Source organism: Anopheles darlingi, chromosome 2 (assembly GCF_943734745.1).
Source record: "Anopheles darlingi chromosome 2, idAnoDarlMG_H_01, whole genome shotgun sequence".
In the NCBI taxonomy this organism is placed as follows: Eukaryota; Metazoa; Arthropoda; class Insecta; order Diptera; family Culicidae; genus Anopheles; species Anopheles darlingi.
The window spans coordinates 37,379,403-37,395,713 of NC_064874.1; the positions used below are offsets into that span (position 1 = coordinate 37,379,403).

General features: G+C 44.7%; 3 protein-coding genes across 3 annotated transcripts in view; 2 read left to right on the plus strand and 1 right to left on the minus strand.

The window, feature by feature from the left end:
• LOC125948593 (acyl-CoA Delta-9 desaturase-like) overlaps window positions 1-2,531 on the plus strand; it is a 6,622-nt gene extending 4,091 nt beyond the window's left edge. The window contains exons 3-5 of the mRNA XM_049674818.1: window positions 1,757-1,942; window positions 2,020-2,243; window positions 2,334-2,531. Coding sequence (XP_049530775.1) covers window positions 1,757-1,942; window positions 2,020-2,243; window positions 2,334-2,398 — 475 coding nt within the window. The 3' untranslated portion in view covers window positions 2,399-2,531. The remainder of the gene's footprint in view (window positions 1-1,756; window positions 1,943-2,019; window positions 2,244-2,333) is intronic.
• LOC125948523 (uncharacterized) overlaps window positions 1-16,311 on the minus strand; it is a 345,242-nt gene that overhangs the window by 228,214 nt on the left and 100,717 nt on the right. The window lies entirely within an intron of this gene.
• LOC125948599 (acyl-CoA Delta-9 desaturase-like) lies at window positions 6,784-9,215 on the plus strand. Its single transcript, XM_049674828.1, has 4 exons — window positions 6,784-7,141; window positions 8,238-8,760; window positions 8,846-9,069; window positions 9,139-9,215. The coding sequence occupies exons 1-4, from the start codon at window positions 6,784-6,786 to the stop codon at window positions 9,213-9,215; spliced, it is 1,182 nt and encodes a 393-aa protein (XP_049530785.1).

Consider the following 16,311-nt stretch of genomic DNA (forward strand, 5'->3'; position numbering starts at 1 on the left):
TCTACCGGTTTCGTTTTGGGGCGGACACTTCAGCGGCCGCCGAGGACGGTGCAAAGGGAAAAAGGGAAAAGGGTCCAGCATAAATTAATATGCCAAGAGCCTTCATCATCATATTTTATTGAGCTCCGTGGCGAATAATTACCATAATTTAGATTCCCGGTGTCGCTCGCTTACATAATAAATGCTAGCAGATACAGTGTTGGACATCTAGCTAGGACCTCCTAGAACCTAGCTTGATCACAAATTTCTTTATAATTCCGTCATTTTAAGCAATAAGTAATTTGCACTAGAATGCGTTTATTCATCTTAATAAGGCTTTTAAAGCGATTAAATTTAAAATTGATTCATTCACTTTAAAAATTGTCCTTTTCGCGAAGCACTTTCCAAATGCATCGGGCAATTAAATAAGACCTCCTTAGTGTTTTAATTATTGAGCACCTTGACCACCTTAGTGTTTAAATTATTGAAACGTAAAATTCCAACAATTAAACTGCTAAATGATGAGATACAATTACAGATTTTGACTTACAACTGACAACAAATTATTAAAAGTCTTTTGGCCAGGGCTCTTATTTCAGTATCCAATCAAATAAAGACAACGAAAGATTATTGCTTGCAGATAGAAAGGAATAGCAACTCTTCGATAAATTTTCAAAACAATTTTAATTGTAACATTGTAAAGGAGTATCATCATCATCATCATCATAAGGCTTCTGTACAAAAGAATGGAAATGAGAGAAGCTACATTGATCTAGTCGTCCTATTTGGGTGTCCGTCACTGTAGTGGTGCTACCCGGTGTCTAATTTCAGGGGTATTTCGGATCCGCTATTTTATCGAAACATTTGATTGGTATTTTTACATGTTATAGGTGCTTTTTAGGATTATGCCCAATGTTTTTACTATCCACTTGTAATTAATCGTATGCCCAATACCTGTTCGATTTACTGGAAATCGCTATTTCTTTTAATTAATCTGCCAATCAGGCCTACAGACAATCAATAAATTGAAGTAGCCGATCTGTTATGCAAATCTGATCAATTAAAACGACTGTCTGGAAGTCTCTTAACTTGCCGCCGTTGACCTTTAAGCACTGAGGTTACATCTACCTTACATCGCATTCAAACTAGTAACTTTCGATTTTATTATCTAATGCGGTTTTCTAAAGCGACGCTCACGCTCCGTATGCGTATTTGTAAAATCCACCCCCGCGACTGTTAACCTGTTGTTGCTCGAACTGGTAGAAAAATGATGGCACCGGCACCGTTAGGGATGACCGATGACGACCAAACTGTGCCGGATTCACAAAACAACCGACCGATCACGAAACGCCATTGTGAGGAATGCACTGGTCGCACAAGGTGAACGTGTTGTGTGAAACGATCGTGCAGATCGGCGCCAGATTGCAACCGCTTACAACGGTCTGTGGGAGGATCATTCTTTCCGATCCGTGAGAGGGAGCCCATTTCTCCCCCAAAATGTTCCACTTTGAAGGTCTTACCTTCACGCACGAAATGATGGTTCAGTTGCACAATCCATTCTGCCCTTGGCACCCCGATATGTGTGAATCAATTTAATTATTGCTCGCTCATTAACACTACGGGAGAGCATGAACCACGAGACCAAATGGAACCTCTTTCCTTCTTTACTAAGCTATCGATAACTAAACTAGCGACCAGCTCTTTTTTTAACAATATTTAAAATGAAATATTCATAGATTTGCGCTGACGTACGATCTTTTTTATTTTTGTTTTACAGGAACTTTGTCCTTATGAAGATGCTGTTCTGCTTCATTCTACCCACATTCATTCCCTGGTACTTTTTGGGCGAAAAATTCGGAATGGCGTTCTTCAGCCAGTGCTTTGTTCGCTACGTACTAAGTTTGAACTTTACCTGGCTGGTAAATAGTGCCGCCCATCTGTACGGTAGCCATCCGTACGACAAGTGAGTGTTGCAAACGTTTCATGCTTGATATCCCGGAAGTGCTCTGACATCTAAAATCTTTCACCCCAAAAATCCAGGCGCATCAACCCTGCAGAAAACCGAGCTGTTTCCATGGTTGCTATGGGCGAAGGATGGCACAACTACCACCACGTGTTCCCGTGGGACTACAAGGCCGCCGAACTGGGCAACTACTCGTTCAACGTGACCACCTTCTGGTTGGATGTGTTTAGCAAGATCGGTTGGGCGTACGATTTGAAGGAACCATCGAAGGATCTTGTCAGTAAAACGATCGCGAAATACGGTAAGTATTTGGAGACGAACCGAAGAAATAGCCAGAGGATCCCGGATTAACGTTTCCCACAATTTTTCTTTTTCTTTCGCGGTATCCTAGGTGACGGCACTCACATTACGGCCCGGATCGGGCACATGGAGGAGGTCCCAGCGCCGTCCGATTAACATTAACCACTCGAATTTATCTATCTGCAGTCCCAAAGTTCCACTCCAACTCAAAGTAGGACCTACCTTTACCTTTACTCTAGATGGAAATCCTTTTCCTTTCGCATAATAAATTTTTCTCGTATGAAACAACCACCTTCAACCGTTAGCTTGTTTTCGATGCTTGCAAAAGACGGTCGGATCAACGGTATACCGTGAAGCTTTTTCGCAAAAATCAACAGATTCCCTTATAATGGTCGATTCCTCTCTCGCAGAAGCAATGCATTATAACACAAACCTCTGTTGCACAGCATGATGGATTATCCGCCTCGAACAAAATGGTTCACAAAATCCGTTTTTTACTTAACTATAACGTTGCAGGTAGGTAGAGTAAGGCAAAACGGATAAATGCAGCTTACTTTAAGAAACGAATGTTACCGGTTGATAACGTCTGGAAAGAGAGTGTCGTGTCGTACTCACTCTTCACATACGGGGTCACGGGTTCCGCAAAAAGAAGGATCCTTACCTTCGTCGCCTGGGAATGCTATCGAAAACTCGCCAACCGCGCTAGCTACGACTTCCAGCTCCGGTGTCACATGTGATAACAGTGGTTGGATATCTAAAAAAGCCTTTTACTGTATGTCACAAAACAAGAATTAAACCGTATAGTGAGTATTGAAAAGGGCACGGCCGATAATGCGGAATGTGTGTGAAGTGATCGTGGAAAGTCGATCTCCCTCCGGAAACAAAAAGATCATGTGCCTTTGGAGACGTGCAGTGAGAGCAGGAGAAAAAGGTGTGGTGATGTGCTCAATTAATTAGAATTGAAATAAAAACATCAAGTGAACAAATGTGTGTGGAGGGTAAATGTTGTGCATTTTTAGAAAAGTGTCACGGGAAGACCAAGTCCTCACTCCCTGCCCTTTAGGTGCAAATACGAACTATAGATTGAGACGCAGAAAAAGGGGTAATGGAAAAAAAGGAAAGTGCGGTTTTTGGGTACACTGGTTTCATCCAGTTATTGGTAACCAATAAGCGATGACTACTGAGTGCAATAACAAGGTGACAACGAGTTGCAGTATAACCGCGAACCGACCAGAAACCGTTGCTGTGAAGGTGAGTCATAATACTAGATTCTCCATGTCCACTTTCATCTTTTTATCGACCATCAGTCGATAATACCAATAAATAACAGTTTGAAATAACATGAAAACATAGTAACAATAAGGGTTCTCAACATTAATACAAACCACGAAGCAATCCGCAGGAAACTAAATCGAAAAAAGCTCAGGAAAATGTTAGCACACGAAGAGTAGTACGGCCATGATCAGTTCAAAGCTCAAGACCGTCCGCACCGATCCGGAACCTATACATTTCATGCTAGTTACCCATCCATGTGATGCACCGGAAAAGGGCTATAAACAACGAATTCAATAAATGTCAAGGCAATCATCAAACATGGAAGGATTAGCTAGCGAGAGTAAAAAAGCGATCAACACTGCACTAGTAATGAGTAAATATTTATGTATTTTACCTCGAAGGCCTCGAGTTAAGACCGATCAACAAATAGCAGTACCGGCTAGAAGTAGAAATGACGATGAAACATGTTTAGTTTTAGACGCTGAAACGTGTGAACTGTGTAGCGAAATGCTGGAAATGTTTGTATGCGTTAGCTTCCTTTTATGTTCTCGACCTCACTGTCGTCTTTCGACGGATCCTGTTTCTCAGATACTAAGGCAAGGACTCCTACGGACGGTATGGTACAGCTTACCCATTGGCATTCTGTCCCTCTTCGTACTCTTTACACATTTATTGGCTTTCTTTTTGCATTCCTTAATCCTGCTCGTTGTCGTTGCCGAACATTTATTACTCTGCCTTTACTCCGCCATGTGGCTTGGCCGTAGGCTTCTATATAGCACGGAAGCTCGGATTTCGGGACCGGTTTTAGCATATCCACTCGGCACAAGTTGTTGGATCAATTTTCGTTGAATGAGGAATAAAGTTCATTGCATTGCATCAGGACGTCCTTACGCATGCCCTCATAAGTCCAGTCCAGTTCAGGCACCGTTAAACCGCGTGCCTTCCTGCATACTCTTGCTTACGTCACATGCGGTGGCTAGCATGTTGATGTTGTTGATAACAACATTCGGTTGCTCTTGCACCACTATGACCTTGGTAGCTTCGAAAAGCGTGTTTGCGGTAACATACTAATTCATTGCAACCCGTTTCTGGGTTTTTGACTATCTCCAGATAATTGCGGCGGTCATGTCTCGCTTTGGGCACCCTTTCGATAACCTTTTTCATAGCCTCGTAGTCGTGGATCGCTCTGCATCGAATAAAATGGAGCCTGTCGAACGCACCAAGGCCACTTGAACTGGACGGGTGCAGTCCTTTGTTGGGTGTGGACGGGTGCAGGCTCTCCTTCATGGTGCATTGGAATTACTGGAATCGAGGACCTGTCGTGTCGTTGACTCATGCTGCGACGACTTCGCTTTCTGACAGTGGCTGACAGTGAGTCGAAGTTGAGGTACGACGTCATCTACACAGCTAAACGAAAATTCTTCGACACTCCTTCTTTGTCTGTCGTCTTCAGCATCCACTTTGTAATTTTTTTTCATTTTTCATTTTATTTCACATTTCTTTTGAGTTTTATTCACATTTTTCATGGTCATATTCATCAATTGGCTAAAAATAAACATTTATCTTGCCAAGGAATAAACCCCTTGTTATGGTAAACGTTGTATTGATATCTGACATGTTTATACATGCTACATGATACATGTTTTGAAATAATCAAACCAAAACAAAACAAACAACTAAAATTATAAAGTTGCTAAATCAAACATAAAGAGAAAGTGAAGGGTACAGGAATAAAGGAGGAAGGAAAATGAATAAATGGAGACTCATGGTGCTCTTTTTTCCGAAACATAAACAAATGAAGTCACATATTTCCAGCAACAGTCTATTTATCTCATCCGAGAAAGAGAATGATAAACATTATGAAGAAAAGAAAACTACAGCCATTATCAAGATGGTGAGTTGGAAACTCGAGTCGCTACAAACGCCATTCTGGTATTTTGAAAGCGTGGAATCAATAAGCTTAAAAGCGCAGTACACAATTATGTACATATTATTAAAATAGCACATATTATTGAATCAGAGAGCTCTCGCCCAGAATTAATTTTCGGGCATTCTGTTCAAAGCAGAGATGGTAATTCTGACCAGAAATATTCAAATAAATAATGTAAAATTGTTGATGGCAATGTGAAACCAAGGCCGAGTGAAATGTATGAATGCTCTAATAATGCGGCAACTAGTCCAAACATCAATGTTACAGAATGATACTTGACAGCGAGCATAGATTTTATTTTCTTAAAAACATCCTGGATCTTCAGTAGTCAAGAAATCCGAGCCGAACAAATGTCTCTCCAGAAAAATACTGATAAAGGCTTTTCTTTTTCTACGTGAAGAGTGGCGGCAATTTGAATTTTGAGACCCATGCTGCTCTCAGCTATCTTAGTAGCTTATCGGTGCCGCGAGTCTCAGGTGAGTGCCCTCACTAAGTGCGTCACCGCAGTGACCTCACACGGCCGCCACCCAACGGAAACATCTAGGGCTATGAGAGTGATACACTGAGAGCATTCCCCTTTCGTCCTCTGGCCTCCCCACTCAATAGGTCGGTTTTCTCTTTCGGTTTTCGGCATTTTCAAATTAATTAAGCTGCGTCTTCTTACGAACGCACTCACCGACTAGCTCGCTCTCGCCTGCATCCGTGACTCGTGCGACTAAAAAGGCCAAGCAACTATTGCGTTGACTGACGCAAAATGTGTGTTTGTGAGGGGTGCAGCAGCACGCTCGGAAAGTTGCCGAATTGGGGTCCCACGAAACGTTATATATAAGAGGCAGCAGCCTCTTAACCGGCTAAACTGGGCTAGACAAACGCGCGGCCACAGCTAACCAAATGATACGCCCAAGATATTGGCTCTTGGTTCAGCGAAAGTCACCAGCAGCAGCACCAACAACCTGAAGCATCCTCGACCTGTTCTCGACGCTCTGAAACGAGTAGAAAAGCGTGTGCGTGCGTGCGATTCGCGACACTTTGAAACTACATCGAATTCCGAAAAACCCCAAAAACTGGAGTGGCGGTGTTAGTGTGCGTTTGTTTGTGGCTTGTGGCTTGTAAAACCGGAAAATCGAGTATAAGGCCAGCTGACGATAGCGCCGAAACCGAAGACGACTCTTCGGTCGCAGGCCCCGTGAAGTTTTGTTCGACAGTTTGTGATCAGTATTGTTCTGCGGGTCGGTCTTTGTGCATAACGAGTCGCAGGTGTCTCGAACAGCCAGCGAGTAGATAGTGTGTTTACAGAGTGTTGTGCAACTTGAGAGAGGTGCTAGCAAATCGCACAATGACGATCGCGATGAGCAAGGAAATGGTGACCGAGCACGGACTCGCGGCCCACGAGGTTAACGTGAAGAACGCTTCGGCACAGAACGCAAGCGATCTTAACAACAACTTCAATGGCATTGGCGATAGTAAGGAAATCTCAGAGAAAGATCTAGACGACTATCTGCATCACTACAACAAATGGCAACAGAGTCGAGCGGGAAGAGCGCTCCAGCAGTGGATCGCCGATCATCTTGGGCTAAAGTTTGATGCCGAAATCAAATGGAAAAACGTGGCCATGATCGGTGGTTTACATCTGACCACGGTGATACTCTTCTTCAAGTACGTGTGGTACTCCACACTAACGACATGGGTATGGGGTAAGTTTGCTTGTCTCTTTTCCGTCCGCGAAAATGTCATGATAGTAGGATCCGCTTTTATTGTGATTTGAAATCCCCCCACCCAAAAGCTGCTACGAAAAACACGGAAGCTAACGAAAATCATAATCACAGCCCTTGAAGCGTCCTCAAAACGATCACACGGAAGCACCGCATTCCAATGTCGACGAAACAATCGATGAATCGTAAACAACAGAAATCTGTTTCTAAACTGTTTCCTTGCTTTGGTTCTGGATCGAAATTCGTTGGCTAGTATTTGTTGCAAATGTTTGAAGAAACCAACCCAGCTGCACGATCACACCGGTTATTAATAGAAGAATATGCAAATTAATTCCCGAAGTTTCTAGAAGAACGCCACGGACACGGAAACAGAATAGTGAATATTTGATTTCCGTTGTCGCTGAACATTCTCGCATCGAATCACTGATAGGAGAAGCGATGCGTAAAATTTGAATCTTCGTATAAACTATTCAGACGCAGATTAGGCGTACCGGGGCTGTTCTGCAATGCTAAATGATTATCACACATCGTACAGCTTTTCGCTTTTGGAAAGTTATGAAAACAGGTTTTTGACGCACAAGCGGTGGTGACGGTGGAGCAAAAAGCATTAACGATTAGAAGCCATTATTAATTTCTCGTTAGATTTTTCGTTAGTTTCGCTTGAAAACCAAGGTTAATTCAGGAAAGCCTGACCAAGGTTTTCTCAAACCCAATTTGCTAAAGTCAGTGATTGATCGTAGCTTAGTAGCAGCAACACCCAAAACTGCGCTTTTGACTTTACGGAATGATCCATCCGGTCCAGAGTTCAAGCCTAAGGCACGGCGCATAAACCAGGTGTGTCGTAATCTGCGGTCAAAGCATAACGCTTTGGCCCCGACATTATAAGGGAAGCAGTCCGGTCGGAGTTTAGGTTTACAAATGCTCTGCTTGTATATTTACCAAATGTTTTCAAGGCGGTACTGGTGGAAGATTTGGGGCGGATGTGTTCAGTGAAACGTACGATAAGTCAGCCACACCCCAGAATGGAAATGTTTCAACTAAACCTTCCGATGGCACTGATGTGCACTTTTATCCGCAGGTATTTTCGTCGGTGGCTGTGCCGGATTCGGTGTCACGGGTGGTGCCCACCGGCTGTGGACACATCGAGCCTATAAGGCCAAACTGCCGTTGCGCATCATCCTGATGTGCTGCTACTGTCTTTCGGGGCAGAACAGTTTGTTCGATTGGGTGCGTGATCACCGCATACACCACAAGTACTCGGAGACGGATGCCGACCCGCATAACTCCAACCGTGGCTTTTTCTACGCTCACGTCGGCTGGCTGCTGCTCCGCAAGCACCCGGAGTGCATCAAGAAGGGTCGCCTGATCGACATGTCCGATGTGCTGGCTGATCCCGTCATCCAGTTTCATCAGAAGTACTTTATGGCTCTGAAGATCGTGTTTACCTTCATCATACCATCGTTCATTCCGTGGTTGTTCCTTGGCGAGCCGCTATATCTTTCCTTCCTGGCCAACTGTCTGCTGCGCTACGTTCTGACGCTCAACTTCACCTGGTTGGTTAACAGTGCAGCACACATCTACGGCAACAAACCGTACGACAAGTAAGTGAACTCTACGAACAGACTCTTTGAGCTCTATTATGTAAAGGCTGTAACATTTCCGACCACCGACTGCATTTACCCACAGGCGGATTCGACCGGCAGAAAACAAGGCCGTGTCGATCGTTGCCATGGGTGAAGGATGGCACAACTACCACCACGTGTTCCCGTGGGACTACAAGGCGGCCGAGCTGAGCAACTACTCCGTCAATCTCACCACCTTCTGGCTGGACTTTTTCTCCAAGATTGGCTGGGCGTACGATCTGAAGGAGCCGTCCAAGGATCTCGTTCGAAGGACGCTGGAGAAATATGGTAAGGTTTGACGGAATGCTAATCACGTGGTTATTAGTGCCACTGACCAACGAGCTCTATTCCCTACAGGCGATGGTACACACATTACGACCCCTATCGGACACCTGCAGGAGGTTCCCGAGCAGGAATCGGCGAAGAGCAGATAAACCATTGCCAGACGATCGCCGGAGGCATTATGCGATTTCACAGGCGGAAATGACTTACCACTAAGCGACCGCCAAATAAACATCGAAGACAAACATTCAGCTCAAAGCTCATCAATGTGAACTAAATTAACAGATGCTCCACAACATGGCGGCGATGATGTGGCGTTTTAAGCGATTCTGATCCAATCACTCGACTACCTCACTGAATCGTTCCGTCGAGCGAACAGCAGGGATTTGGGTAGGGGTAGTTTTACTAAGATAGTGTTAATAAACAATCAATAGACTGGCATTGAATGTTGTTGAGCGTGCAGGCAGCTTCGCTGGTTGCGAATTTGTTCGCGCAAAAACTTGCGGAGCCAAATATTAATCGCCCTCTCTTGATGACCTACAACGACCAAGGTGCAACCTGGCACGAGATTGATGACAATGAGACGGGACCCTCGAGAGAAGTCGCCAGATCGCAGACGAAATACAAACGGAATGGTGACCGCCGTCGGCACTGTTGTCACTTTCAAATGGTTGTGGACCCCAGGGGCATAAGCGATCGCACGGTCACGCAACCGATCGTAACCTAGGTGAGTGGGGGCATGCACGCTCAGTGTGTTGCGCAAAACGCATTCATCGTGGCCTATCATTGTGGCGTGGCTTTCATCTCTCCAAGCTCCAAACCAGCCTCCAAACTGATGAGCGACTTCGCCCAAATTCACAGTAAATGGGAGATCACGACGACAACCAACAGCGTTGAAAGAGTTCACCAATACGAATGGGCTAGAGGAGCGGATTTTGGACCACCGTTTCGCTGGGGTTTGTTGGCTGGTTGACGGGGTGGGGAGTTTCCGAAACCAAAAGTATACGTTCGAGCTGACCTTGTCGAAACACGCAATGGATCTTAGGCTATCGCGCCACAAACATCAGAGTTTCTAAAGCTAATTAATGCCGTCTGCCTCGTGCCTGCGTCTTAAGACAGACGAACAGAAGGTTGGTAGCAACAGCTACTTCCGTCTTCAACTGGAGCGTCTCCAAAAGAATGATCTCGCATGCTGCTCGGCATCGCATGAATGAAACGCTTGAATGTTTTTAGAGCCAAATCGTGATCGTGATAATATAAAAAGCAATAAGTGCAATGGTTATCACTTCAATTGAGATGCCCGCCAGACAGTGGGGGTGTTTCATTCACACCAAACGTGCAGGCGAACAAAGGCATAAAAAACGCACATACGTGCGTACGTCTGGGCAAACGAACGGTACTTGTTGTAAAACCATTACTCGGTACTTACGATCGTTCACATGAAACCGGTTCCTAGACGCACGGTGCCAGATCTGTGTCGAATGATGCGATGTAGGTTTGAATGGTCAGGTGGCATGCGCTGTTTACTTGTTTTTCTTTTTTGCACACGATCAATACGCTCAATTACCTGTTCGTTACCGTCCTTCAATTGATTCATTCAACAAACCACAGGAAGCAAAACAGTGCCGTCTTGACTCGTTTGTTTGGTGAATGAATGTTTTGGATAGGGTTTTTGTAGTAGCGATAAGTCGTCCGGTTCTCCTGAGAAATTCAAAGTCATGGAGATGGTAAGTCAATTGTTGCAGCAGGTGAGGAACCTGACTGGATAATTACTTAATACGCTTTCGACGACAATGTGGAAATAATTGATAAAATCTGCAGAGGATCCTAGGAAAGTGTTAAATTTCCCTCGGCTTTTCGAATGACTTGTGAGCACTTGATGTTCTTTATTATATTTTGCGTAGATTTTGCCTTACTACAACTCAAGTTATGCTATGTCATTAAATCATTAAACTGCTTTTCTATGAAATATTTTCCTACAGAGATTTTTGTGATTTTAGGATATCATTGTTGTCGCCATCATCGAGGGTTTCGGAGGGTTTTGTGAGTTCGCTAAAGCCAAAGCCGCGGTGCCCTTTCAATCGAACACTGTGGCGTAACAGCGCGGCATAGAGCCGGTGGGGCGGCCGATCCACCAGCACTGCTCAGTGCCGCGGAAAACGCGCTGACGACATCTTCAAGTCATCATCTTTTTCCGAACTTTTCCCCTCATTGTGTGTGTGTGTGTTGTTTGCAATGGCAGAAGGAGGCATCTTGTGCAGGGAATGTGTCCCACGAAGAAGTCAACTGCTTGGATGCCTTTCTCCATGATCCCAACCGGTGGCTGGCTGGCTAGCTGGCTATTGTCATCCGTTTTGCCATCGTCGAAACCGTTATTATTGTTGCTGAGTCGGGATTTCGGGCATCCGGACACAACAGGGAAATGGAGAAACTCCTCCGCACCGGTGCTGCAATTGCATTTCGGGGACAAAAATGAAGCAAAACCGGATAGCGAACGTGGAAGGACCTCTCAACTACCAGACCTGCTCCTACTGCTGCTGCTGCTGGTTAGAGTCATATATTCGTTTAAATCCCCTCCACCCATAAACCACCCGGTTGTTGTCCGGTTTGTGGCGCATTCCAGCAACCAAATTCGAAGATGCTTTCCACGTCCACGGCGTGCATTGTGCCGAGGTTGCCAACGGTTTGTCGGATTCTTCGGGTTAATGATGGCTGCTCCAACGGCGCGTGCAAGCCGCACAATGGATACGAATCTCTTCTTTCGATTCCGTTACAAGAGCGCTCGATGCTTGATTCGTTCCAGAGTTCCAGAGTATGCACTAGAATGCTTCTCTCGGATGATCAGTATTTTCACCTCATCAGCGAACAAACTTACGGCTTTACGTGGTCCAAGAAGAACCAGAAACAATCCAATTAGTTGGCATTATCGTGGTTAATGATCACTTACCACTCTGCTTCGTCTTCTCAAGATTCTGTTTGGAATCGTCCCATCATAAATCACCGCCACTAGCCCCTGGTCATCGGGGTCCATCAGCAAGTTCGATGTAAACACACCGCAAAGTAGCTAAACTTCCATTAACCCTTTGGCCCCGTTGCCTTGGCTTGGGTGGTGTGGTGTCCGGGGCGAAACGAACTGGACTGTCATCGCGTGCCTTCGCTCGTCGCCTTGTCTTGTGCCTTGCGACTGACACTGACCTCATCATCTAATCCTTTTTTTTTGGCCTGCCACCATCGTCCACACACACTGCGTCCGCCGCGGAACGGAGGGATGCTAATAAACTTCTTAAGAAAAAGTTGTTACTTGTTTGACAAAAGACTCCGACACACACACACACACACACACTCATATGTGTACACACATGATGATACCACGAGTGTGTGAGTGTGAGGAAACTGTTATCCTTCTTTTTCGCTCCTTCCAATCCTGCGACACACGACAGAAAAGGATACCAAAAGGGAATGGTGGTGGGGGTATTTCCATGAATTGTTAATGTATGCGCTGCGTGTTGGTCTTCGGCTATTTCGGTTGACCAGCACCAACGGTTTCTACATAGAAATCGAGGGAACTTCCGCTTCCCCTTCCAACCGAACGACCACCACCCTTCCCCGACCGAACCTGACGACCTGGAGCGGTGTGAAGCGGGAAATTCTTATAAGAATCCACGTTCGTGGTCCTTTTCCGTCTCTCCACTCCGCACACGTATGCGATCGGTATGTGTGTCCTTTGTTTAGTATCCCGTGGAAATGATGATGATGATGATGATGCTGTTGGAGCAGAAGCTGGACTTGGATTGTTCTTATCGATTTCGACGACCCCGCGCTTCCTTCCTTCCCTCTAAACCTCTTTCCTTTCCTGCGCAGAGAGTAATTAATTCCAATGATTTTCCGATCCCGGTCCGCGGTGACGGCGCGGACACACGGACACGACCACTTTACGACCATGATGTGTTACTTTTCCATGTGTGTTACGTGATGATGATCCAACACCTTGCACAGAGCAGGAAGATGAAGGTAGTGAGGTGAGGTGCATGTCCCCTCTGTCTATGCTAATACGTGAACATGAGTGACAAATGACGAGCGCGGACAGTTACCACGAGGACCCCTACGAGGACGTCCAATGATGTTCATTGTCATTAGTGTGGGGGAGGGGGTTTTGTGTATTTGTCATTCGTGGTTTCACATAATTAATGGTACGCGGTGTCAGTTGCCGCGATGCGGAGCGCATAGCGCGCTAGTAATGAAAAGTCAACACTTAATCCGGAGAGCAATAGAAACGAAGCGTGACACAGGATGTATGTAAAGGATACTTGGATTCCTGGATCAGCATCTAATAGGAAATTATAACTGGAGTGGAATATGAATTCGAATTAGCAATTGAATGTGTTATTACCTGGGATCCACGGGTTGGAAAAGGGTTACGACCCTAATCGATGGAGGATTTGATCGACACTAAAAAGGAGCGCATTAGAGAAACACTTGTTAACAGACGACAGAAGAATAATCATTCAATCATCTCAATAACAATCAAAGGAATATGTCTGACTGACTTATGTGTTTGTTTGTTTGTATTTTTGTAGTAGTGGTTGTAGAAATAGTTTAGACATCTGGAGCATCTCAAACATTTAAATGCTAAAATACAGAATTTAGAAAAGCAATCATGGACATTAATTTTAAAAAAATCTGATTGCTTAACGTTAGAATATTGTGTGTACTTTTATTCAAAGTCACTGCCCATCGGTGCAACCAGACACTATACAAATACTGTACCTTTTCTTTGGACATTTTTAACGTTTTATTAGCTTCTAATTTTACAAGAATATCTCAGAAAGAATGGCGAAGTGCATTTTTGCGATTTTTGATTGTGATCTCATTAAATAACTTAGTGCGAAGGCTTCGATTGAAATCGATTATAAACATTTGCCTTCTTTAAGATGATTTAAGCTTAAAGATCGAGGGTTTTCATATACTCATACTTAAGTACTTACGATTCATAAAACAAAAAAGGAGTCAGAAAGGAGATCATTTTCGAAACGCTAAATTGCCATTACTGCTATTCCATGTATAAAATCGTAGTGAGCAAAAGCAGCTTATATTTAAGCCGGTTCACTCTGATATTTATTTACTGTTTTCATTGATTTCCGCACGAAATGAATGGATTAAATACAGTACAAACAGTTTTTTTAAACAACTTGCATGCAGAAAACTACGACTTCGTCTTTGTCCGCAACACTGGAAGTATAAGACGGTTCGTCGCGAATGTTTATCCCATAAAAACATTTTCGTTCCGTTTGTCACCGCGATTAGTCAGTGATTTGTTATGCTCGAACAGTTAGATGCAAAACGTGCTTACTCGTATGCTTAAGATTACAATAATTCCACCATATGTGATGGTTGCCGAAAAGACGGCCCGCTTACTATTTGCTAATCAGTGCGTTGCCATTACCCCTGCAGGTATGAACGAACTATCGTAAGCGTTTTCATTTGATGTTTATGTGAAAAGTAGTGTTGAATGAATTCTCGTCACTATAGAGAAACAGAATGCTAGCGGAATAGAAATCGCAATATTAGGGAAGGAATCGTGTCGATCGCTCAGGACGACTGTAGTAGGTAGATGCCCGTTTGTGCACCAACGCGTCGCGTTGCAACGATCGTAAACGAACGAAGGACGGTAAGAAGGACAGAGGTATCATATTTGATTGAATGTTCGTTGCGAAGCACAACGGAATTCGCAACGTGTCGTCGTCTGGACGAGCCTGTTTGTCGACTACAGTAAGTCGCCCGACTGTCTGGCCGCTCAGTAAAACAACACAGATAGGCATAGTGAATGAAATCAGTTGTCATCGTGCACGGTGACCTTGCGGGTTGTGGGAATCGTTAGATGAGCGATGCTCCAGGTGACCTATTTAAAAAAATATGTTTTCGCAACGCTTCCCTCCGTACTTGTTTTCACAATTAACACACGACAGATGCGTGAAATTATTCCATGTATAGTATGCACGCAGGGATACAATTTGCATACGCCTTGAATGTTGAAATCCATTGTGCTTAAAATCCTTGAGCCTTACCGGATGTAAGCTGTGAGCCCGTGTGAACATCCATTAAAATATGTTTATTATCACAGTCTGTATGTCTTCAATGATAAATCCAGTGTAAAACAATGTTTTTTTGCCAAATGTAAGAGTAAAAGTTTCAGAAGACAAAACGACGCTCAATATTTTCCAATGAGCTTCGCTTCCTACTGCTTGTTCCAGCCCCCCGATGTTTGCTTTTTTTTATCTTTTTACCTTTAAAGAATAGATCCAAAACGCAGCAGGAACAAAAGACCAAGGTTGATTTTGTCTTATTCCTTCATTCCGCTTTCAGGCGACTGTTAATTCTATAATTAACGACCTTTTCTTCCTGTGAACAACGTTTGAACCAAGAACTCTTTCTGTATGCTCATCAGATGCAACCATTTCTACAGTTTTTCACAGTCGTTTACCAGGTAACACGACGAGAGGAGCATCTGTGAGGGTGCATTTTGGTGTTCGCTTCGTTGGCTCTACAACATTGGCCAATTTCTCGCATGACGATCGTGCCTCATTTTCGCCATCGTTCGGCAACGAGGTTCGTCGCTGATCATGGGCCGTTGAAGTCATTTGTTTCTCTCTACGCTTATATCCCCTCTCTTTCTATCTCACCGCTGTCTCTTTCTAACTGTGTATAGTTTTTAAAATTCTCTATCCCTCACTCTTTCATGCACGATTTTCTCTCTCTCTCTCTCTCTCTTTTTCTCTCTGTTTTGCTTGTCTCTTTTCGCCCCAGACTTCTCCTCAGCTCTCCACTACCAGCTGCAGCTCAGCAGCAGCCGATCGATCGTTTCGTCTGATCTTAGCCCTTCGCTCGGTCGACCATCGCTACGAAGACGATAATTAAGTGAACAAACAAACGGTCGTGGATGCGCAGAATATTGGTCCACGAGAGAGTGGACCGCCATCGCCGCCGCCGCCGCCACCGCCATCCGTGATAGCGATTGCCACTCGCTGACGAGGTCGGTCACGGCGGAATGGTGTGGTGCGGTGGGGCGGAAGAAGGCGTGATAGGCGATAAGCGAGACCAATATTGGCGGTGCTGGTCGTTGGAACGTCACGTCGGGTTCGTCGCGTCCCGGGTTCGACGTCAGCGTCAGTGACAATCGCGGAACGCAGCTCACGTGGGTTTGGCACAATTAGCGAGCGAACTCGCCTGATAAGCACGGCCGTACCATCC

What these genes read in the sequence shown, in the direction of transcription:
- LOC125948599 (XM_049674828.1), top strand. Translation starts at nt 6,784, where the DNA reads ATGACGATCGCGATGAGCAAGGAAATGGTGACCGAGCACGGACTCGCG. An exon ending in ACTAACGACATGGGTATGGG is followed by an intron (nt 7,142 to 8,237) that starts GTAAGTTTGCTT and finishes TTTTATCCGCAG; the next exon opens with GTATTTTCGTCGGTGGCTGT. An exon ending in AAGGACGCTGGAGAAATATG is followed by an intron (nt 9,070 to 9,138) that starts GTAAGGTTTGAC and finishes TATTCCCTACAG; the next exon opens with GCGATGGTACACACATTACG.